At 38.6% G+C, this 24,925-nt stretch overlaps 2 protein-coding genes across 2 annotated transcripts; one reads left to right on the top strand and one right to left on the bottom strand.

The window, feature by feature from the left end:
- Window positions 1-5,318: 5,318 nt before the first annotated feature.
- Window positions 5,319-10,423, top strand: LOC588710 (snaclec B6). The gene is made up of 2 exons (XM_788380.5): window positions 5,319-6,011; window positions 9,628-10,423. The coding sequence occupies exons 1-2, from the start codon at window positions 5,673-5,675 to the stop codon at window positions 9,793-9,795; spliced, it is 507 nt and encodes a 168-aa protein (XP_793473.2). The 5' UTR covers window positions 5,319-5,672; the 3' UTR covers window positions 9,796-10,423.
- Window positions 10,424-19,379: 8,956 nt separating this feature from the next.
- PM27 (27 kDa primary mesenchyme-specific spicule protein) lies at window positions 19,380-20,711 on the bottom strand. The gene is given in 1 exon segment (NM_214465.2): window positions 19,380-20,711. A coding segment is annotated over 1 exon segment (804 nt). The 5' UTR covers window positions 20,594-20,711; the 3' UTR covers window positions 19,380-19,789.
- Window positions 20,712-24,925: the final 4,214 nt, after the last annotated feature.

Genomic DNA, 24,925 nt, shown 5'->3' on the forward strand with positions numbered 1-24,925 from the left:
TTGTCCAAGGATACGTCCTACTTTTATTGACATCTTTCCAAAACACTTTAAATTTTGTCGATTTAAAAAAAGAAAATAGGATTGGATACAAATTTCAAATGGTTCCTCTGGCCAAAAATTAATTGATGACTGGTTTTCATTGCCTGCCGACCTTTTCCAAAAGAAATATGGTATGACCAGAGTACTTTTTTCGGAGGGGGGGGGGGGGTCGTCGACAAAGGGTTCAATTTTCTTTTTGGGAACTATAAACCGCTATCTAATCTTTACAATTATGAACCATATATTTCATTTTTGTGAAATTATTATTAACATTATTTCATACTCAAAATCATGATCCCTATTTCCTTTTTAAAATTATTTCATCTTTAAAATCATGAACCCTATTTCCTATTTATAATTGCGAACCCTATTTCAATTTTGGAATTACGAATTTTCGGAATTGTGCGGATCCAGGATTTCTCAGGGGTGGGAGCCCAAATTTGAAATCAATTTGAAATTTAGTATGCTGACATTTGAAAATCGTGCCGGCCACTATTTCAGTGTGTGTGTGTGTGTGTGTATGGGGAGGGGGAGGGGGTAGTGAGCACTAAAATTGAACCCCCCCCCCCTTGAGCGCCTTGGGGGGGGGGGGGGCATCTCCCCCAAAAAGGGTAAAATTAATGTGTTTTTACACGTTTTTTCCCAGGGCGGAGCCTTCAGAAGCTCAGGGGTTTTATACATCAAATTATCGTCGGATGAGCATAATTTTATATCTTATTTGTAACACTGGCAGGACACAAATTGGTGTTGGGTCGAGGAGGCGGAGCCCCCAGAAGCTCAGGGGTTTTATACATTAAATTATCATCAAATGTGCATATTTTATATCTTATTTGTGACACTGGCAGGTCACGAATCGGTGTGGGGTCCAGGAGGCAGAGCCCCTGGAAGCTCAGGGGTTTTGGGCAATAAATAACGGTCAGATGAGCATATTTGTATACATTATTTGTGACACTGGCAGGACACAAGTTGGTGTTGCGTCCAGGGGGCGGAGCCCCAAGAAGCTCAGGGAAATTAAACATTAAATTATCGTCAGATGAGCAAATTTTATACCTTATTTGTGACACTGGCAGGTCACGAATTGGTGTGGGGTCCAGGGGGCAGAGCCCCTGGAAGCTCAGGGGTTTTGGGCAATAAATAACGGTCAGATGAGCATATTTGTATACCTTATTTGTGACACTGGCAGGACACAATTTGGTGTTGCGTCCTGGGGGCGGAGCCCCAAGAAGCTCAGGGAAATTATACATTAAATAACGGTCAGATGAGCATATTTGTATACCTTATTTGTGACACTGGCAGGTCACGAATTGGTGTGGGGTCCAGGGGGCGGAGCCCCCGGAAGCTCAGGGGTTTAGGGCAATAAATAACGGTCAGATGAGCATATTTGTATACCTTATTTGTGACACTGGCAGGACACAATTTGGTGTTGCGTCCAGGGGGCGGAACCCCAAGAAGCTTAGGGATATTATACATTAAATTATCGTTAGATGAGCATATTTTATACCTTATTATTTTGTGACACTGGCAGGTTACGAATTGGTGCGGGGTCCAGGGGGCAGAGCCCCCGGAAGCTCAGGGGTTTCGGGCAATAAATAACTTCAGATGAGCATATTTATTAAACCTTATTTGTGAAACTGGCAGAACACAATTTGGTGTTGGGTCCAGGGGGCGGAGCCCCCGGAAGCTCAGGGATTTTATACATTAGATTATCGTTAGATGAGCATATTTTTTACCTTATTTGTGACACTGGAAGGTCACGAATTGGTGGGGGGGGGGGTCAAGTGGGCGTAGCCCCCGGAAGCTCAGGGGTTCTGGGCAATAAATAACGGTCAGATGAGCATATTTTTATACCTTATTTGTGAAACTGGCAGGACACAAATTAGTGTTGGCTCCAGAGGGCGGAGCCCCAGATGTTCAGGGGTTTTAGGAATTTTATAACGGTCAGACAAGCATGCAAGGGCCCGCATTAGGGCCCCCAGTGGGGCCGAGAGGGTAGAACACCGGAAACTTAGGGGTTTCAGGCATTTAATTACGGTCAGATGAACATATTTTGATACCTTATTTGTGACACTGGCAGGACACCAATTGGCGTGAGGTCCAGGGGGCCGAGACCCCAGAAGCTCAGGGGATTTAATCATTAAATTACCGTCAGATTAGCATCCGTCCGTCCGCCTTAGGGCCCTAGGTGGGGTCCAGGGGGCAGAGCCACCGGAACTTAAGAGGTTTTAGGCATTTAATTACGGTCAGATTAGCATATTTTGATACCTTTGATATCCTTCCCCTTTTTTCCCCTCTTTTTTTTTTCCTTCTTTTTTTTACCTTCCCCCTTTTTTCCCCTTCTTTTTTTCCCTTTTTTTTTGCCACGGGGGGAGGGGCGCCCCCGGGCCCCCTGGATTCGCCACTTTGTGAACCCCTTTGGAATAACCAATCTTCGAAAATGTGACCCCTTCGGAATAACGAATCTTCGGAAATGTGCACAATTCGGAATATTAAACGAATCTTCGGAAATGTGACCCCCGTCAGAATAACGAAAGTATCGGATTGAGGTTCATTGGCAGGAAAGACGCTATCAGCGAATGCTTTAAAGATGTTAACCAGTCAGGTTTTTATAGGGGTGGGGTATAGGGGGCAAGGACTGTTTTGATTTTCAGATACTTTTTCGACCAGTTCTTAGAAATATTCGCAAAATCTTTAAATTCTTTGGCCGTCCCCGTCCGCAGTAGAATAGCATGGGCACCTTTGACACTTTTGTAAATTTGTTACACTCTCTTGTTAGTGTTTTTTAAAACTAGGATTGTACATGATAGTTTTTTTTTTTTCTCCTTTTCGCTGTATGTGTGTGTTTAGGAATATAGGCTTTTATATAAGGAATCCCTCTTTTCTGCCTATCCCAATTGCTCTCATAAATTGCCATTGTAATATTTTATCACTATCTTGTTCTTTTTTTAAATAGTTCTATTCTGTATTTGTATGTTATGAATGTTTTTATGAAGAGTGTTGAATAAACTTTGAACTTTGCACTTTGAACACTCTCTCTGTGATTATGCAAGATTATTCAAAACACATGAACACATATCTCTTTAGTATTTGTATTATTAAAGTTGGTCTGGTGTTTTGATATTTGTTCCGCGCGTTCTTTAGTGTAACCTTTGACAGATTACATCGTGTCTCTCGACTCTAAGAAAAAAGGCGAAATCTTGTTCAAATATTCACGATAAATGTATGACTATTTTATTCCATTATAAACCCTTTTAAGATGTTTACTTATGTAAAGCCACGTCTGCTTGTCATACTGAGTACAGAATTACATATGGATATGTAATTATGATAATTATGATATTCGCCTAACCAGAATACCATGCAGTAACTGAAATAAAATGCTACATGACGAATGTCAAGGCTCCTAATTAAAAAGAAAATAATAATAATTCGGAATTGGAACCTTTATCGTTTCAAAATTATCAATCATAAGCATGATCGCTTAGACTTTCAAGAAATCAACCTTTTAAAGGCATTTAACTTTTTAAAGGCATGTATTTTGTAATTTCATGTTTGTATTAGGTTATATGCCATTGCCATGTTCGAACATATGAATAGATGACGCATAAAGCTAATGTAATGGCCATAGGTCGATTTTTTTCGATCATATTGTTATGTCATTTGCAGAATCATGAAAAAAAAACCTGAGGGGAAAAAATTACATTTATATATAAATCATCAATAAATAATCAAATTACTCATAAATAAACGTTTTTCTATGTAAAATAGATGTAGGTATTTATTTTGTGTCTACTTTGTGTGAAAAAGCAAGATCTCTTTTAAATGATATATTTTCATGGTAATGTTTGTTTCACACATGAATATTTTTCTTATTACTCTCATTACGCACCATTTCTATTGTGTCCAATATTTAATATTTACCTGTTAACTGCAAAATATTATTCCATTATTTTGTTTGCTTCTACGAGCTCTTAAACATTTAGAAATATGGAGCGTATAATTGCTTTCAGGAAAAATCTTCTCGATTGCAATAAAAAGAAATGGCAGATATGTTGTTTTAAAATGTTGGTAGTGAAATAACTTGAACATTATATTGAACTATATATTTGTTGTCCATACGAACATTTGATTATCATGTACCAGAATTGCCTTAATAAAGACTTTAAAAAAACACAAAAAACAGCAACACGTGTCCCTGAAATGAACACCCTTCCTAAGTACGGTTTAAAATTGGAATATGGAACCATATAACAAATAAACTGGCATGTCATGTGGTTTGTTTTATGTGGTTTTCTAAATAAATCTGATTGGCTTAGTATCAGACAACGTAATTGTTAAAAAGATTTTTTTAATAGTTTATAGTGGGCAAGCGAAAAGGACTTTAATTGGGAGAAGCATAGACACAGAACAAAAAGCCATATAGAAAGGAAGAGAAAACCAGAATAAAGGGGGGGGGGGGATATGTAGATACAAAGAGGGGTAAAAGGATGATGGGGTGAGAGAGAGAAAGAAAGATAGAGAGAGAGAGAGATAGAGAAAGTGAATACAAAATTGAAGGAGGAAAAACAGGATATATATATTATGTACATGGATAGATCAAAAGGTGAGTAGATATATTAAAAAAAGAGAAAGAGAGAGAGAGAGACAGTGAGAGAAGATAAAAATGAGGGTAAGACAAACATAGAGGGAGATATAGAAAGACTGATAAATATAATGAGAAATATAATAAGAGAGAGAGAGAAGAAGAGAGAGAGAAAAGAGAGAGAGAGAGAGAGAGAGAGAGAGAGAGAGAGAGTGAGACATAGAGAGAGAGGGAAAAAAGAGACATAATGATTAGTGAAATGAGGCAATTAGGGCGAAAAGATGAGCCATGGATTTTTGTTTAAAGATCAAAATAATCATCCATCAATATAATATAATTAATCTACAGAAATGTCTTCATTTAAGAGAAATATACGCCGACAGTAACGTGTTCTTGCGAAAGAGTATTACGTAGTTTCCAGATGTTTTCGACGCAGAGGATAGGGGAAACTTTTTAAAATTTCCCCAAACCTTTGACCATAATTTGATTAATTTCATCACACAGTCCTGTGCAGTGTTATTTACGTAGTTGAGGCGAGCTCACGGAAGATCGTCATTACTTGGCGAGTTCCGTACAGCGGATTTGTGTACAACCTCGATGATGATTCATTACCTTTTGCGCATGCGTAGAAAGTGAACACCTTTATCCATCCTTTATCCCTTCTCTCTTCTCTCGTCCTCTCCCGCTCTCTTCCCCTGTCTCTCTTTCGATGTTTTTTCTTTGGTTGCGGGGGGGAACAATTTCCATAATGCACGTCAGCATGAACCTCTCGAATCGCCCTCAATTTCCTTGTGCCCCTTTGATGACAAGCCCGGCCTCGTACTTAACATCCCCATCTAACTCGCGCAGTACCACCCTTAACTTAACTCCCGACCCATTTTGAATCGCTTCAACACCCTAACGCTACACCTGTGCCGATCCATACCTTCGCATAGCAGAACATCCTCATCCGTTCACATTTGTCTTCTCTGAACAGCTTCAAGGAAGGATTCCCAAACATCCAATTTGAATTGTGGCCTCTCATCACCAACTGGGAGAAGTTCGCCTTTTGATCATGTTTCGATTAATGTGTTTCGCCGCTCTGGCCCTAGCGGTCACCGCTTGCCCGTTCGGTTGGTCCCAGTCCGGCCGTTCCTGCTACAAGGTCTCTCAGATGGCCGCCACCTACGAGCAGGCTGCAATGCTCTGCAGTCAGCAGAGCTCCTGCGAGACAGGATTCGGTGGCCACCTGGTGTCCATCACGACCGACTTCGAGAAGCAACAGGTGACCGACATCCTTAACTTCAACCAGATGGCGCGCAACGAGACGTGGCTTGGACTGAGGACCTACAACGGCCCCCTCCGCTGGGCCAGTGGCGAACCACTCAACCCAGCTCTCACCAACCCATGGCATGTAAGTACTCGTTAGGTAATCTGAAGATTATGACAATGATGATGGTGATGATGACGATGATGTTGAAAATTATTGGTTAAAATGAGGATTATATTCTACGACACATTCTCTGGGGACAATTCTATTGCTTCAGTCTTGATTTTTAGCATCCCATGCAGGGATGTACTAGCTGTACCATCTCCACTCCCTGCGGAATATTCCAACTATGTGGGCACAGTTAAGGGATATTTCATAGTCACCAATCGTGCATTTTAGGCAGCATCTGAAAAAATAAAGCATCCCATCCAAACCAACGCATCTCAATTTTTGAAACATTATGTCCTTCTTTTTACATCCCCGGGGACATTTCGTCAACATCCACTGAAGGGAAATGGTAAATTCTATTTCTCAAAATGGCGGAAGTGACTATAAGTTGAGGGAGGGCGAGCGGTAGCACATGATTTAAACAAGCTAATCTGCATTGTTGCGTAGATGGAACTGTCTTATTGGAACGATATAATGCCATGTCATCGGTGAGTTAATAGGTTAAATCCCTTTATGAGTCTATTAATTACCGATGGCAAAACACAATCGAACGGCTTGTCAGGAACATTGAATGACATTTATGGTTCCCATGTGCTAATTGCAAGATAGATACTTGACTGACTCGGAAGAGGGGGGAAAAAAGAGAACTGAAAACTAAGATTTAAAGATTAAGTTACATCGATGTAGTTATGAAATATGGAACCATCACTTATAGGATAAGGTGTGCGGGTTGCAGTATGTGGGTTTGTGCGTGTCACGTACATGTATATCCGGAGACAGTTTACATGCCGCTCCCTCATTTCCTTGTCACAAATTTGTACCCATTTTTCCTCCTCGGAAGAATACTTTTGGGTGTGGTGGGTATCACTTAGCAGTATACGTGGTTGTTATAAGCTTGTTATTAATAGATATCCTTCATTCTATTCCATATTGAACTCCATAATTTTGCGATTTTGTAACGCTCAACCAAGAGTTTTCCTTTTGGTTATCATTTTCGTTTCGCTTAGTGTTCTCACCCAAAACTTTCCAAATTTGTGAGTCCCTGTCGATATGTCTGTTATGTATTTCCTTCCAAGGATAGTTTGTCCCTTCTTTTTATCCGTAACATGTTGTCCTCACTATTTCGTTCTTATTTGCTTGGTACATTTTATCCATCAAACTCCCCATTCTCAAACATTGTCCGTCATGGTTTAATAAGCAATATCTTTATAAGATTGCTTAACAATCGTTGGCCCTGAAACCAAAGAACCTCTGTACAAACTTGCCATACAAGTTCAAGAGAATAATAAGAAAATGTTGAATCTTATCTCTTAAACTTCATACAAGTTATTGGCAATAAGTAACTTAATCACCAGGGACTAGACAGTCATCCTTTTAGAAAGGTCAGATCCCTTTCTATCTCGTGATCTCCCGGGCTCTCCCGGGCTAGGAGAACGTGATGAAGGAGATCAGAACAGGATGGGGTTTGTTTGTCACCATGGCGATCTCGGTTTACCCTATTAAAGACAGATTTGCAGTTTAAACCTTGTAAGGATGGACCCCCTTTACAAGATTGTGAAGTATTAATATCCAGCGGAATAACGTCAATCCTGTGGGGCTATAGCGCAGCTACCGGTTTCGGGGGGGGGGGGGGTGGTCCAGTATGAAATGGACTCGGGAGGGAGTAAGCGAGAGAGAGAGAACAAAATAAATAAATAGAAAAGGTATTAAAGAGAGCATGAAAGGACGCCTCCCTGATAATTTTTCTTATCAATTTGTATTCACCAATAGATGGACCCTCGCTACCTCACTGATGTCGGGGGGGGGGGGGGTGTTAGGGGGTACGGTCTTTATTATGCCGATACATATTTGAGAATAGATAACGGAGTAGTGGGCAAGGGGGTGGGGGTACTTGCCCATATGAATATGAAAACGCTTGTCTCTATCCAACAAAATAAAATTAGATTCACAAAGGATGGTTTGTATTTTTGTCTAAGTTCGTAACTTAATATATGTTTCCCCCTTTCTTTCCTTCTTAGTAACACAATGAAAACAAAACAAAAACAAAAATACACAACAAACAAGCAAACCCTAACAACAACAACATCAACATCCGATGCCCCCTCCGCTGTGCCCCTGTGGTAACTTGTGCTACATGTAAATGCTTGTTTGTTGTCTTTCCTGCATCCCAGACTTCCTAGATTACAGGATTACTTTGGAAAGTAGATGGAAATAACCCTGCAACCGCTTTTCATTTAAGATATTGCTTGGTCACTCTACTTTTGCAAAAGAGGGGATAATTTGCAGTTCATACGGAGCTTATCGCTTCGCTGTCCAGCAGGCTTTATAGGCCTACGTAAGGGAGCACCACATCAATATCATGATCGACTAGAACTTTAAGAAAAACATAACAAAAGAAAACAAGCAATCTAAAATTTCATTACCCCTTGTTCGTCAGTATTTCAAGTGTACGAAAATGCAATATTACGTAACCCGAATATGATTTATCTATTCATCACACTAAGGTATTGAAACTGCTCTTATAAAGTTGATTTTTTTTCTTCAAAGTCTTGGCCATCGTGCAGCCGGAAGAAAAAGGTGCTAGAACTGTTTTAATTTAGGGGTGGGAAGAGGGGAAGGGGGGGGGGGGTGTCCAAAACAGGAAACTTGGGAGTACTCTGAGACGTTAAATGTGGGTTAACGATTTAAAATTTGATATTCTTAAGAGAATGTATGTAATGACGCAGGAGACAGAACGGGTCATGACATTACCAAGTCTGGTCGAGGAAATCTTATTGCGTTTTGTTTTATTTAGGTCTGACGTCTGTCAAGACAATGGACGAAAGTAACATTACATGAACTTGATTTTCGTGGCCCTTTTTAAATCTATCACCATATTGGACTATTTAAACCCCTTTCCGGTATTTAGCGAGTAGCGACATCGACACTCCCATTCTACAAACCTTAATTTATCATTCATAGAGGGGCCTTACCCAGGCCTACCCAGGCCTCTTTGCTTTTAAAGCGGGACTACACTACTTGTATCTACTTGCACCTTCTATATAGTAACACCGCCTAAGCGGTGACCATTGGTCCCCCCCCCCCCCCATGATCCCCTTTTCGTATGTTAATTGAGAGCTGATTTGATGAGATAACCACCAGTCAGTGACCAGGCAAAGAGGTCTAATCCCTCCTGGCGAAACTTTAATTACATTTCTGTGCAAATATTCACACCGGCAAAATAGAATCAAGATCGACCAATAATTGACAACATTTGTTCACATTCGGTGTATTGCGATTTTGGTTCGGTCGATTGTCGGGCTGGTGTTCATCTCCTCGGTCTGACTGGGTATCACCCAATCATATCATTTACCTGACTTCTCAACGGAATAGGGTTAGGGTTAGTGTTGCAATTGGGATTTAGGTTAGGGGTAGGGGAAGGGGTAGGGGTAGGTGTTGTGTTGGGTCCAGGATTAAAGTTAGGAAGTCGATTCGTAAAATGAAACTGAAGTGATGCGATTGTCGCAGCAGGTAGTATCGCACAACCGATGTAACCGTTCATAACCCGTTATTTACCCCCTCTCTCTTTTACCCCTTTTTATCTTGTCTACAGCCGGGAAACCCCATGCGAGGACCCAACATGTGCACCGTATCCTTCCAGAACAGATGGGCCACCAGGAACTGCAACATGAGGAGGCAATTCATCTGCGAAATGGGCGGCAGCGCACCCCCTCCTGCCTTTTACGTCAACCAAGGAACCGCGAACCAAGAAACGCCATGATTTTTACCGCGGTCAACCTACGCAAAAGACGCGGTCATCTCACCCGTAACGGCGTCATCTCCGCATACCATCTGCTATAGTTACCCATGGACGTTTTAAATTGTGATCCTCCACTGCAGCTTTCGAAATGTCAGACTTACTGTACTGTCATAGAAATACCGGCCAAAGCAATAAACATTTTAGAAAATATCCTTCGATTTACGTTTATAATTCCCAACACCGATGTACAGACCATGCTTCCAATATTTAGATGTATATTTGTTAACCCAATTCCCTCCCCGAAAAAGTGAATTGAATGTTATCATTTTCTTTAATTTTTTATAATTCCCAACCCCGATGTACAAATCATGCTCCTAGTATTTAGATGTATATTTGTTAACCCAACTCCCTCCCCGAAAAAGTGAAGTGAATATTATTATTTTCATTTCTTTAATCTCTTAATTTTGTCTTGTTTGTACCTTAAATTTTATGTCTTTTTTTCTTCATGTGCCATCGATAATTTTCATTATTTGAACATGATTTTGTAATCTTGCCATACTAGAGTTTATATGGATAGACTGTACATTTTGTCGTTCTGACATTCATTTTAGGAATTTTATATGAATTAAATCATTTTTATTAAACTGTTGATAGCTGTGTACTATGTCTTTAATTCTGTCACTTTTTCAAATTTATTTTTTGAAAGAAAAAAAATTGATCGAGGTATGGTGTGAGTCAAACACAGCAGTTTGTGAGGAACGTATGTTGAGAGATATTTCCCGACAAAGTATGTAAGCTTCCTGAGTTATGATGTCGTATGGATTTAGAAGGGGTATGACTAGGTGTATTTTGCGGGTAAGAAGTGTTATCCATTTTTATCCCAGAATATGAGAGGGTGTGTGTGTGTGTGGGGGGGGGGGTCGATGTGTGATGATCAAGTTTCAGGTACTTATGTGTCACGTCATGATTGTATGACATTTCCAAATATAACGTATTTTCCCTTTTCTTTTGAAAAGATCTCTACTTCTCTTTATTCTTCTCTCTCTCTCTCTCTCTCTCTCTCTCTCTCTCTCTCTCCTGATTTCTATATTATTGTCTACTTCATCTAAGCATTGTGATCACTCCAGAACAGGATCGTAAACAGAATTTAAAAAAAATAAACCTCAGGAAAACACAATAGCCTTGTGCGTCAACTCTTGAAATGTGTGAAAAAGACATTAAAACAAGTTACTAGTACAATGTGATCAAACAAAAGAACAAACATGATTACAATATTAATTGCCCAAATGCCAAAATGATGCATCCTTAAGTTAACTGGTTAGACTGTTCTTTTCTTAAAGACCCCTATAGCCAACTCCTAAAAATGGAAATCTCTAAATCCTCTTTTGGTATTAAATTGGCAACAGCAACCCCTCACAGCAGGATATGGGTGAACAATTTGACAAATTTTTACGCAAAATATTTCCATGGAAAGTTTGATAGGTTTCATTCGTAATGGCTAAAGATACAAATCGTCGACATTACTTAAAACAAACGTAACACGCAAACAATATGAATAAATTCTATCAAAACTGATGCATATTAAAGTAGAGTATTGCCGAAAAAGTTGCTTCCCCAAACACCATAGAATAAACACCTCTAAATTGGGAACTGGAAGACGTCACAGCAGGATAAGGGCGAGGTCAGAGAGCGTCAATCAGGAGAGGAAGGATATGACATGCGCACTGACCTTTATGGTTTACATTGTCCCACCTACTCAAAATGGATGCATGTCTAAACTGATCGCTGCCCTTTACCTTAGTCCCATATATGTAAGATGAACGCGTGCCTTAGTTAAAAGATGTCTGGGAGAGTTGACCTATTAAAGATACTTAGTAGTTTAAAATAGAATATAAGCGATCTGTGTTTTACTTCCCTTTTGGGGGCCTTTTCATAGAAAAAATGGAGATTTGAGACAATGAGTAATATTAATAAATCTGGTTTGATAAACATCATGTCACTATATTTATATATAAATTTATTTGTGTACTTTTAAATGATGTCAGTAAAATAATATGCAAGAGGTTTAAATCTCGGAAATAAAACAAGACTATTAACTTGCATCAAAGTTAGATGTATTACTTCGAATTTTGTTAAAATATTTCAAATTTCAGATAAGAGAGTATTTTCAAACCTTAAAAAAGTATGAAAAGCCTTTTCCCCACACCATGGGTCTATCAATTAAACAAATGACCAAGTTCTTAAATGTTTTGTCGACAGTCTTTAATTCCATATCAACTCATTTAAACGCTTTAATCCCACACATAAAAACAGTGTGGTAGGATGACTTTCATAGGCGGATGTCTGCATTAGAAGGGATGCGGAGATGCTCCATATATAGTCTGTTTTCTCTCTCGCCACGGAAGAATGCCAAAAAAGGATAAATATACCAAACTAAATTGTGCCAAAGAGGCGAGCCAACTTAATCTAAGAATAGCCTGTGATGTATGTTGCCAAAAGCAATTTAATCCATGAAGTGCTTTTCCGCTGCCACTTAGCGAAGCAATTGTATTATTTGTTTGCTTTTAAAAAAATTGAAAAGGTAGGGGGCGAAGCGGGGCAAAGCGGGGCGGGGCAATTAATGTATTCATTTATTTATCTTCTATTTTTGAAAGTCATGACATGTATTTATTTATTTATCTATCTATCTATTTCTTTATTGTAATTTGTCATTTGTATTAATCTTACTTCTTTCTTTTAATAAGTTTTTTTTTTAATATCAAAATTCATTTTTAAGGAGGGATGCTTGAACCCCCGTAACTTTTAAAGTTTCCTTTTCTTTTGAATACGGTCCTGCTTGTCATTGAGAGAGGTGTCGTGGACGAGTGGATATGTCACCGGAATGTGGATCACAAGGTCCGCGGTTCAAGTCCCACCGCGGCACTAATGTCCTTTGGCAAGACATTGATCTACATTTGCCACTCTCCACCCAGGTGTTAAATGGGTACCCGGTAGGATGCGAAAGCTTAATGTGCTTAGATTAGCAAGTGTGCGCTTGTAAAAATGACGCCTGGCTGGAATGCTCCCCAGGGAGTGGAAAATGTGCATATATCGTGTGCGGGTAAGCCTGAATCCGATGACAGGGGTAATAATATATATATTTCTGTAAAGCGCTTTGAGAGGGCCTTCGGTCCTGAAAAGCGCTATATAAAAACTAGCTATCATTATTATTATCCGTCAATAAAGTAGACAATAGAACATAATATCCACGTTATCTCTGTTATACCAGATTGACAGTATAATTAAAAGTGCTTTTCTTTAATTGACAGGCTTTGAAGCCATCTGGGATACTTTTCATTATCACAAATTAAAGCCACTCGTAAAGCTATCGTTCCTGCATACACCTTCGTGTATAAGAAACGGATAGTCCGTTAATTCAATTGCACACGAGGCGTTATTTGCCTGACGTACACATACGTCAGCGAATAGGGACTTTTAGATTCGCATGAAGACAATGGGGATTGCTACGATCGACGTCCTTTTAATGCACTGCCTTGAATGGAAGTCACACGTATCAGTCCACGCAAATCTAAAAGTCTCTAATGGTGTCGTTTTTTACGCGAGATGTGAAAGTGGCAGGATATCGTTCGCAATTTTAATGTAAAACTAATAGTTCGCATGTTCTGTTGAGTTAATGACGTAGGCAGCCATTGCATTCATAATATTGATTAGCGCAAGCAAAGGCGCAATCGAAATGACGCATTGTGTGTGCAACGAGAAACGACAGATAGAGTCAAGTAAACAAATGCAATGTCTGTCTCCAATTTGCATTATAGCATGGGCACGAATAATTTTTTTCTTTCTTGCAATGTATTTTTGTGAGGACTATCAATTAACAATCCATGTGTGGATTAGACTGTTTTGAACTTTAGCTAAAACAATCGAAACAAATGTGAATTGACTTTCTACCAACAATTAAGACCTCCGTTCTTTTGATTGATGAATAAGCCAAATTAATACCATTATTATTATTAGTCTGGGAAAGAAAGAGGTACAGTGAAAATTAATTTAAAAAAAGAAGAATTGTTGCCATAGCATGATTAAAGCTTAGAAAACATCCGCAGAAATCCCTCAGAAGATTCCTCTGAAATAATTTTGACCCTAACCTCTTATTTCTTTGACGTCCTTCAGGAAATTTGACAGGTTGGTCGAAAACTTACAAAATGCCGGGGGAAAATAAATGACTGCAGTTGTTTGGCTTGATTTGGGGGAGGGGCACGGGAGTTTAATTATCTCTAGTGACAGAGACGGGGGCGGATGTTGAGGGCAGCTACCGGGGGAGGAAGAGGATCGTTTGGGATACATCACGTAGAGGAAGTTGAAGGTCTTAACGATGACAATTTTGTGACCCCCAAAAGAAAGGGTTCGAATAATTTTAATTTACCCCTCTTTGCATTGACCTGATTAACCATTTATTTACAAAGTAACAGTATCACGGTGATTATAAGAATGCTTATTATGAAGAAGACAATATTACTTAAATAATAACAAATCGTAATAATAATAATAATAGTACTATTTTGAAACAAGCAATAATATATTTTATAACAGTAATAAAGCTAATGATGAAAATAAAAATAATAACATATTAATAATGGTAATAGTAACAATAATAATAATGATAATAGTTACAATAATACTAATGATAAAAGAAATGATATCAATTGAAATGAAACTGCAAAAGAAAATATCATATGTGAAGCATTTTCTATTTCAAAAGTCTTTTTGTAAAACATATACAGAATAGCAAGTCATGTCTATCTACATAATGAAGAAAACGAGAATCAGCGAGATAGATAAAAAAAATTTAATTCTGGTGATTTGCGCAATAGAAAAAAGGGTATAGCTACCATTCAATTATCATGATATTGATAATAACACACTCGAAATGATCGCCAGAGTAGTAAAAAAAAACTGTTTTAAAAAATAAGTGCAGGTTTCGTCAGGTGCTCTTTTGCTTCAAATACTCTACCCGGGCGAGGCCCCGTGTCTGAAGGTTGGGTTTTCCGTTGAAAGGCTTGTCGGGATTTCGGGGCTTATCTTCGCTAGAAATTCATGTTCACCAATTCGTGTTTAGATAACATTTACAACCTTTAAAATCTTTGTTACAGATCTATAATTCGGATATTCCAAAGGAAGTATTGATCGTGAGTTTTATCACGTTTAAATAAATACTGTAAAATCAAACAGCTTTAGAGTTACAGGGAAAATTTTTTTCAGAGAGAGAAAGAGAGGTAGAGAGAGATAGAGAGACAGAGGCAGAGAGAGAGACAGACAGACAGACATACAGACAGAGAGAGAGAAAGAGAGGGAGATACAGAGAGAAAAAGGGGGAACATGGGGGGGGGGGGTAAGAAGGGAAAATTGAAGACAGATTAATACTCTACCTTCTACTTTCCCCTCCCAATTGGTGAAAATGATACATATTTTTGTTTTGTAGCCCCTTCCCCGTTTTGGACCCATACGACGATTTATTTTATGAAAACAAATACAAAACTTTTATGAATCGTTGTCTTATGATGTAGATAATTTTTTCCTTTACGTTGCATCTTTATGTGCTTTTTTCCTTCCTGGATGATTTGTAATATTAGGTTCAACATTTTTTAACTACTTGAGTCATATCCAATTAACCAAAATATATTTACTTATTTCTTACAAAGCGTTGTTTTTTTAAGTCGCAAGCACTCCCAGCTCCTCTGTGTCATTGCATGCGATAAAGAGATATTTCGCTGAAAAGTGCTGAAAGATTATGTCACTAATGAGACCTCAACTCCCCCTTGCGAATCCATTGTCTTTCAATCTAAACCTAGTCATTGTCATTACTCATCGCCGTGATGCACGGTATGGTGTCTTCACTGTGCCAAAACAGAGGGAAATGATTGATAGGATAAGAGGACGAATGATGTCAACACTAAAGTTTTGTTTAATTTTCTTTCTAATAATGCAACCTACTTTTACTAAATGGCGAATAAAACAACAACAGCTATTTCTTTTCTCATTGTCCTCCTGAGTCATCGCTGAATCCTCTAAACTTTTGTTGTAACAATTGCCACAATCCAGGGATTTATGTGTGGCATTGTCATTAGGGGCGTCGCCAAGCCCGGGGAGTGGAGAGGGGTGGTGACCTCTCCCCATTTGCGAATTCTCTCTCAGCAGAGGAAAAGAAAGTCTTGGAAGGAGATTTTTCTATTTCGGTAATTTAAACTCCTGCCGTAATATTTGAAACATGGACGATGCGTTTTCACGGCAAATTAAAGAATTAGAAGATCTTTATTTTCCTAAAAATGGTCTTGTGACGCCCTTGCTCAGAGTCGGACTGAGCCTGAAATTGGGAAGAAAATGTAACACTTTTTGGTGTTACTTTTAGGAAAGAGGAAACACGATCATGTGCTGACAAAATGAAAGATTTCCATATCGTAAAGATCCATCTCTCAGATTAAAACGAAAATATATCAAATATTGTTAACGTAACATCGAACCTACTTGGATACTTTTCTTTAAAACAAATATCTTTACTTCAAAAGGCAGACTCATGTAGGCGCACGAAACGGTTCTGTGACGCAGAACGGCCCCGTGCCTTCTCGGTCTTTGATCGAGGCAATCCTGTATAAACCCCCCGAGGAAAACATTCACCAGCACGTGAACGAACCGCACGTCACTAAGTTCATTTTTAGGGTGGCTCAGGCGATAAGAGAGAATATGAGATTTTGAAACCATAATTGGTAATTTGCACGAGATTTTCTAACCCGATGGTAGAATGCAAAATCATTAAGTCACCGCACAGGCAATAGCCAGGAGCATGGTGAGTTTGCCTTTTCTGGTTAAGTTTGGAATTTTAGCCCCTTCCCGATTGTCCGTTGACTTTTGGCAGTGGCCTTCTTTTTCCTTTCATTACCACGGTGACAGTAGTCTGGTTTGTTCAAAATAACAATAATTACAAAGTCATGTAGTGGCGGTTCCATAGAAGAGGCTTGGGCATTAACATTATGACAACAATCCCCAAGCCCCCAAAGCGCCCCCAGCGCCTGAAGCCATGAGTGACAAAATATTGTGTCTTTGGGGTACATAGACACAGAGAGAGGGGGGGGGGGGAGGGAGGGAGATAGAGTCGGAAAGAGAGAGAGAGAGAGAGAGAGAGAGAGAGAGAGAGAGAGAGAAAGAAGAAGGGGGGGGGGGGTTTAGCGGGAATATCGAAAAAGCTCGGGAAATAATTTTTTTCCAGAAGGACGCCTATATTGAACAAACAACTTGTATTCATCCTTCTATTTTTTCTTCATCAAAATCATTCCTAAAAGTTTCCTATTTGATGTCTTAAAATACTCTGGCATATTATTTCGTTTTCTGTCTTCCAAAAGTGCCCTGGGACGATGAGGTCTACGAGTGTCAAAAGATTGTCACACCACGAAGCTCCACTCATAGGAAAATCCTTCTTTATGATTCGTAAAACATATCAATTTTTTTTCCATAGGAATTTTGTTAATGATAGTAAACGAAGTATCTTAACTTTTGAAATGTCATTGGAATGCTAAATACTTTTGCTATTCAGTCAACAAAATAATGAAAATGCAGCAGAACGCATTGCAAGGAGTATTGTAGAAATCTGAAATATTTCGAAAACGTTCCTATTCCTCTGTTGTAGTGTTTGACATTCGTTTTTTTGTCAATTAGTAGCAGTGAGATAGGGAAACGGTACCCACTTCTTGAATTCAGCTATCGTATATGCTAACGATAATACCTGACTCGAGCCTGAAATATCGATATCGTTCAGAGCTGAACGATCACAGACATTGATGGAACGATCTCTCGCATTTATTTTCCATCTCTATAATTTATTCATGAACAAAGATCAGTTCGTCTCAACTCTTTTCATTGTCTTTATCATCCTCCTCCTCCTCCTCCTCTTCATCCATATCATCATTATCTTCAACATCATCATCATCACCACCACCATCGTCATCATCACCATCACCGTCGTCATTATCATCGCTATCATCATTTTCATAATTATCCTCATTATCATCGCTATCATCATTTTAACAACATCATCATAACCATCATCACCATCACCACCATCACCATCATCATCATCATCATCACCATCACCATCATTATCCTCATCATCATCACTTTCATCATCATTATCATCATCATCATCACCATCACCATCACCAACATTATCATCATCATCATCACCATCATTATCATAATCATCATCATCATCACCATCACCAACATTATCATCATCATATCCATCAAAATCATCATCATCAACATCATCACCATCATTATCACCATCACCGTCATCATCATCATCATCACCATCACCAACATTATCATCATCATCACCATCATTATCATCATCAAAATCATCACCATCATTATCATCATCACCGTCATCATCATCATCATCACCATCACCAACATTATCATCATCATCACCATCATTATCATCATCATCAGCATCATCAACATCATTATCATCATCATCACCATCACCAACATTATCATCATCATCATCATCAACATCATCACCATCATTATCATCATCATCACCATCACCATCATTATCATCATCATCGTCATCGGCAACATTCACATCGCTGTCCTCATCACTACCAGTAATCACACCCGACCTTCAAATCTAATATTTAGGATCAATCCCAAGTGATCACCAACCAATCATTCAATCAATCAATGAGTCCACCAATAAATCAATCAATCAATCAATGAGTCCACCAATAAATCAATCAATCAATCAATCAATGAGTCCACCAATAAATCATTCAATCAATCAATGAGTCCACCAATAAATCATTCAATCAATCAATGAGTCCACCAATAAATCAATCAATCAATCAATGAGTCCACCAATAAATCAATCAATCATTCAATGAGTCCACCAATCATTCAATCAATCAATGAGTCCACCAATCAATCAATCAATCAATGAGTCCACCAATCAATCAATCAATCAATCAATGAGTCCACCAATCAATCAATCAATCAATCTGTCGACCATTTAGTCCATTGATCATTCACTCAATCAATCAATCATAATATTGATCATTTTAATTCGTCAATCATTCATTTAATCGCTCAATCAATCAAATCGCTCATTAATTTATTGAATCTCTATTCTGTGAATCATCCAATCAATAAACTAACCAACCAACCAATCTTTCAATCAATCAATCAAATCGCTCATTAATTTATTGAATCTCTATTTCGTGAATCATCCAATCAATAAAATAACCAACCAACCAATCTTTCAATCAATCGTTCATTTATTTATTGATTCAGTACTTCATCAACCATCCAATCGATTAACTAACCAACCAATCGATCAACCGATCAAACAATCAATCAAAGTATCAATCATCCAATCAATCAACCAATTAGTCCATCTGCAAATCAATCAATCATTCAATATTTCTGTCCACCAAATCAATCAATCATTCAATATTTCTGTCCATCAAATCAATCAATCAAGCAGCCATTAATCCAAGAATAACAACTCAGCTCACCAGTAGCAATCAAAAAAGGATAAATTCACACAATTGCGTACAATGAAATTAATTTGTTTAATGGAAATTTTACATTTGTTGCAAAATAGTATATTGTACATCCTCTTGTTTCAAATTTAACATAGAAAATATAAACATCACAAAACTATTTCAACTTACGATCACTGCAATTTTTTGAAATTCTTTATGAAAACCCATCCCTGACTACGAAATAGTTTAGACTATCAGTTTCATTTAAAATTAAATATCAATGAATTAAAATATCTTGCAGCGAAAGATCGTGGTAATTGCGAATATTGCTGGTTTGGTGGACAATCCTTTCAAAAAGGTTTGCCATGGTTTTCTCTCGCTCTCTCTTTCCAACGGCTTTGGGTCAAAGTTCACACGTCCGCCATTTTGAATTTTTAGATCACGAGCTAGTCATGACACTGTATTAAAGTTTTGTGAGAGTCTTACGGGCCTCCTACGCCGTCCCTCATCAGCAGACCACTTTCGAATTCGATGTATCCGTCGATGATCGGGGCGGGGTTCTCCACAAGCATTCCCATACCGGGGTTGGTGTTAGCTCCTCCAACGAGTGGTGGGCTGACCGGCATAGAGCACGCGAAGTACATAGGCTCGTCACATCTTACGACGTACCACTGTCCCATCCTGTTCATGGCTGCGCAGTACGAGTGCTGCTGATCCAGAAGCTGGTTGTTGGGTTCCCTTGGGGCCCAGTTGACGAACCGTAGAGGTTGTTGTGTGGTGCTCCATCCGGCCGGCCACTTCCACCCTTCGTACCTCTCAAGAAGTGCGTTCCATTTGTTGTGCAGACCGGTCCAGAATGGGATATCGATGGCCATTGGCGTGGATGACAGGCTCTTGAGGTGGTTGATGACGGCGTTCGATGTCTGGATGTCGGGGATGGTCATGACGCCTCCGAGAACAGGGGTTCCGCATGGTGCGTTCTGCTCACACATCAACTCAGCGTCGTTCCATTTCAGCGCTCTGGACATCATCTTAAAGCATTGCTGCCCGATGAGGAACCAGCCTCCCTTGCATTTTGAGCCTCCGACTTGTCCCTGTCCTTGCCCCTGGCCCTGGCCCTGGCCTGGGCCCATCCCTGGTCCCATTCCTGGTCCCATACCTGGTCCCATGCCTGGTCCCATTCCTGGACCCATGCCTGGTCCCATTCCTGGACCCATTCCTGGTCCCTGCTGTCGCTGGCCAAAGCATAACGCCGGCAGGACGAGTAAAATTGCCAACAACTTCATGGCTAAGTAAAGTTCTCTGTTGTTTTCCTTTCAGGCAAGTATCTGGCTGTATAACCCTGCACAATGTTCAACAGTAAGAGTGAATTCACAGAATGACTTACTGAAGTGAGCTGCCTGGCTTCGAATGCACATAAACGTGCGCTGAAGGGGTCAGGGGGATGTTTGCACACGGCACGGAAGCAGCAGTCGCCACGCCCCTCTCCTAAAAGGGGTGGATCGTATGCAAATGAAGGAAATGCGCAAAGAGTGACTAATTTTGGACCAGAATACGCAGCAGGAAATACCCAAAGGGGGACAAGTTAGCGGCAAGAGTTAATATGGCGACATGTGCGTACATCCACATAATAATATATATCCAACCCTGTTTTTGCCTTAACTCCTAATCTGCCTCCTAATCCTGTACTCTGACCAAACTTTATTTTGCGTATATAACACATTTTGATAGAACGAAAAAAAGGAGGCCCCATATAATTCAAAAAGATGTGAAAGTGTATTTAAAGAAAAGTAAGTTGTTATTTAGGTGAAGGGTCATCTTCAGAAAATTAATAGATCTTTTTCCCTAAACATGTTTCCCGTTCATGATACCGCACCTCAAAACGGAAATGTTTCCAGTAAGTTTAACCTTGTAAAAACATAGAATAAGTTTTCAAAATCGTCTTTCCAATTGAATTATTTTAGTCTCTTCTATTTTCAACATATTATTCCACTGCATACATGTTAATATGTTAAACAAGAAGTTTAGATCTTGTGGAGGAGAAAATGATTTTGGGGATAACCATTTTTTCCTCTCTATGGAATGAGGTCTCACACACTCACAACCCCCCCCCCCTAATAAGAACAACGAAAAAACATTGCTCTTGTTATACCCTCACATTCCATATATATTAGAGTTCTTAATTCAATAAAAAAGTGAAACTGTAGAACTTTTATGTTTACAAGAGTACGAGAGTTGCTAATTGATTTGAAGTCAAATATTGCTTTATAATTCAACGAGAAATATTTAAAACTTTGGACCAACTTTTGCTGCTATGTACGTGAATGTGTATATGAGTGAGTGAGGGAGTGGACGTAGTCCCATGTAGTCATATTTGTGTGTACATTGCTTTACAAAGGAAACATCGTTTCGTTTTGATGATTCTAAAATACCCATAATACAAAATCATGTTTATTCAGCATTTCTCAATCATTTCTAGACATATTCTCTCATATTGTAATACATGACCAGGGGGGTGTTTCACAAAGATCCTAAGTTGAACTTATCTCTAAGTTGGACTTAAAAAATAGGGAAAGCCATTAGCATCTATGAAATTATTTTGTAAAAGTTATTTTAAAAGGCATAGAATGTTGATTCAAATCATTCATATTTTCTATTTTCATGAGAGATTTCATGTGCTTGATGTGGAATTTATAAAAAGTCTAAAATACTTGGATTTTTGCTTTTTAATATATTTCAAAATAAGGCTACAAATGGCTCTCCATAATAAGTCCAACTTAGAGTTAAGTTCGGCTTTAAATCTTTGTGAAACACCCCCTGTACTCAAGTTTATCTTAATCAACAAAGAAAATGAACATGATTTCACGAGTCTTCAGCCACTGACAATGCGGAGTGACTAATGTGATGTACTTTGGCAGGCACAACATAATTGGAGGGAAGGAAGTTTTTAATCGGCCAGATAGCTATAGGCTACTACATGACAATATCCTTACACTAATTTAAATTAAAGATAAAGCCGATACCGGTCACGCGATTGCAATGTGAACAATAAAACTGCCTGGAAGCCAGTGGGGAAAAAATGATAATGTACTATACGAATTGATTTAAAATGTGAGGATTTGGAATAATTAAACTGGAAAGAAACCGACCTAGTTTAACTAAAAATGAGATGACTTGCACAGAATTATAGGTATATGGGACTACATATAATTTTGGTCTAAACCCTCCAGCTCCTTTCAACTTTTTAGTTCTCATTATGTTTTGAATATGAAGGCATATTGATAGCAATCCTTTAAAGAGGACTTCTGTATTATAATATTCTTCCAAACTGACATGAACGGAGGATAAATGATTATTCAAACAATAAAATAAATGAAAAATGAAAGCTCCCAAATTATCTTTCATATTTATCAGAAATTAACACATGTTTTGTAGGGAATAGATATCAAGGGAGGCTCCAGCCGCTAATGGCTAAATTGATATCCCACGTATTTCTACTTTAATAATCCGTATTACATTCCTCTTCGAGGCTAGGTATTAGCAGTTCTAGGAAAGTATTATTTATGTCACCTGAACTTTAAGCCTTAGCAGGTGTTAGGTAGTTAGCGTAAGAGTGTCGTTGACTTTATACTCGGGCACTCTGATATCCGTTACAGAAGAGGTGCCAATTTGGTTGCGTCATTACTTGCGCTAATTGATTCTGTGACGGTAATTAAACCATTTGCTCTTTTCATTATGTACTCACTTTATGTACATTATTGCTCCTAAATGGTGCGTCAAATTTCGTACTAGTCGCAGACGCCTCTTTGCATCAAGCTAAATGACGCCTTGCGTGCAATGGACCAAGCAACGTATAAATAAAGTGTTATTAAACCACATTCACTGACGAAAAGCTGGAAAGTATGTTTATAGTAAAGTAACAATTTCAAATGCAAATGAAAAAGGGAATCTAATACAAATAAGTCAATACTCATGGCATATTCGGGCTGTACTTTTGGACACCAGTTTAGAATGATGATACTAAATTTGTGGGGTTAAGCGTTAGGGATAAATATTAATTTCGTCGGCCCCTAATCCGAATGCTTACTCATCTTTCTACATCATCAATCCCTTTCAAATTGCTTCCATACATTTTTGTAAACAATATTATTGCATGCGTGACCAGTACCCACATTTGTACAAAGGTTGAAATCTCCAGTCCACATCATGGTCGAATTCTATTTCGAAAAACACATTTTGTTATCAACCCGTGAATAATGGTACATTTAGATGTTTCATGTTTCGAAATATTTCGATTTCATGTTACATGTACCAGATTAATGTGTGCGTTTATACTAGGGAGGGTGTATTAAAGCGTGTGTGAGTGTTGTAAAATAATGAATAATATTTTAGAGGTAGAATGATTGTTATGGTTCGGGGATGACTTGCGCCACCTGTTGACAGGTGAATGCCAGACAATAGATTTTGACCTTCGCGGCAGCTGCGTTTACAAAATCATACCGTGGTTATGGGCGGTTCAAAATAGCACATTTATCATCACTAGGCAACTATGATATAACAGGACTTTCACACAACACTTTATGAAAGAAAGACCCAAGCCAAAAAAGTGTTGGAATATTGGTAAATAGGCTTATATACGTCTATAGAGAATCATGATCGTCAAAATGACAGAATAAATGTATTTCTTTGACATTAATGCTGTAATATTGTCGATATTTCTACCATCATAACCTTTTAAAGATGGCTGATGGCAATTTGTCGCGGTTATATTCGTAACTGTCTATTTTAATACGGAGAAGGCTGGAGCAAAAAGATAATCCTTTCAACTTTGTCCCTATTTTTATGATATAATTTCTTTTAATAGTTGTCTGATGGTGATATATCACAGTTTTACTCTTTCTTTGTCTATTGCAATATTCTTTCCCAGTATTGTAGTGCAGACAAGCCTGGAGCAAAAGAAATATTGCGAACGTTTCCTCATTTTCCTGATTCATTTGCTATTTTCGGACAATTATTTTCCAGCATAATTCCAGCAACGCTGCCCCTTCCCTCCCCTTTTGAATACTTTCGTCAAATTTGGATTGAATTTAAGCCGGTGTGTATGTGTCATTTCCTCCCGCACGATTTTATTTCAAGCGGTTATCCTTTTAATGCCATGCCAACAAAGTGTCCTGATAGTTTTTATGACTTTCTGATTGAGGGTCTGATTTAAAAGAGCACCCTCATAACCATAAAAGAATCAGCAAATCATCCATTCCCGTTCACGTGCTCGTGACTTATTAAGCAATTTAAAACCCCACTTCCAAAACGAAAATGACCGGCAACCTTCTGAAATAAAATAATAAAGTAGGTATCATTCTAACCTTTCGTTTTGTGAGTGATGAAATTGTGTTTTTACTGTTTTGGAAAAAACATACAGAATAAATTTTGTAGAAAAATGATATATAACTACAATAATGAAATCAATGGTTACAGAAGGGCAAATAAGTTTTGTACAACTTTAAGCCAACTTCCAAGGTATGGTTTCCAAGGTATGAAAAGGCTAGTATGTACGAAACGCATTCCAGAATGTATATGACCATTGTTCTAGGATCGTGACACAGGTGGTGTTCAATATT

This window comes from Strongylocentrotus purpuratus, unplaced genomic scaffold, assembly GCF_000002235.5.
Source record: "Strongylocentrotus purpuratus isolate Spur 01 unplaced genomic scaffold, Spur_5.0 spur5_scaffold_17, whole genome shotgun sequence".
NCBI classification, from domain to species: domain Eukaryota; kingdom Metazoa; phylum Echinodermata; class Echinoidea; order Camarodonta; family Strongylocentrotidae; genus Strongylocentrotus; species Strongylocentrotus purpuratus.

Coding starts and splice junctions, on each gene's coding strand:
- LOC588710 (XM_788380.5), top strand. CDS start 5,673: ATGTTTCGATTAATGTGTTTCGCCGCTCTGGCCCTAGCGGTCACCGCT. Junction 6,012..9,627: donor CTCTCACCAACCCATGGCAT/GTAAGTACTCGT, acceptor TCTTGTCTACAG/CCGGGAAACCCCATGCGAGG.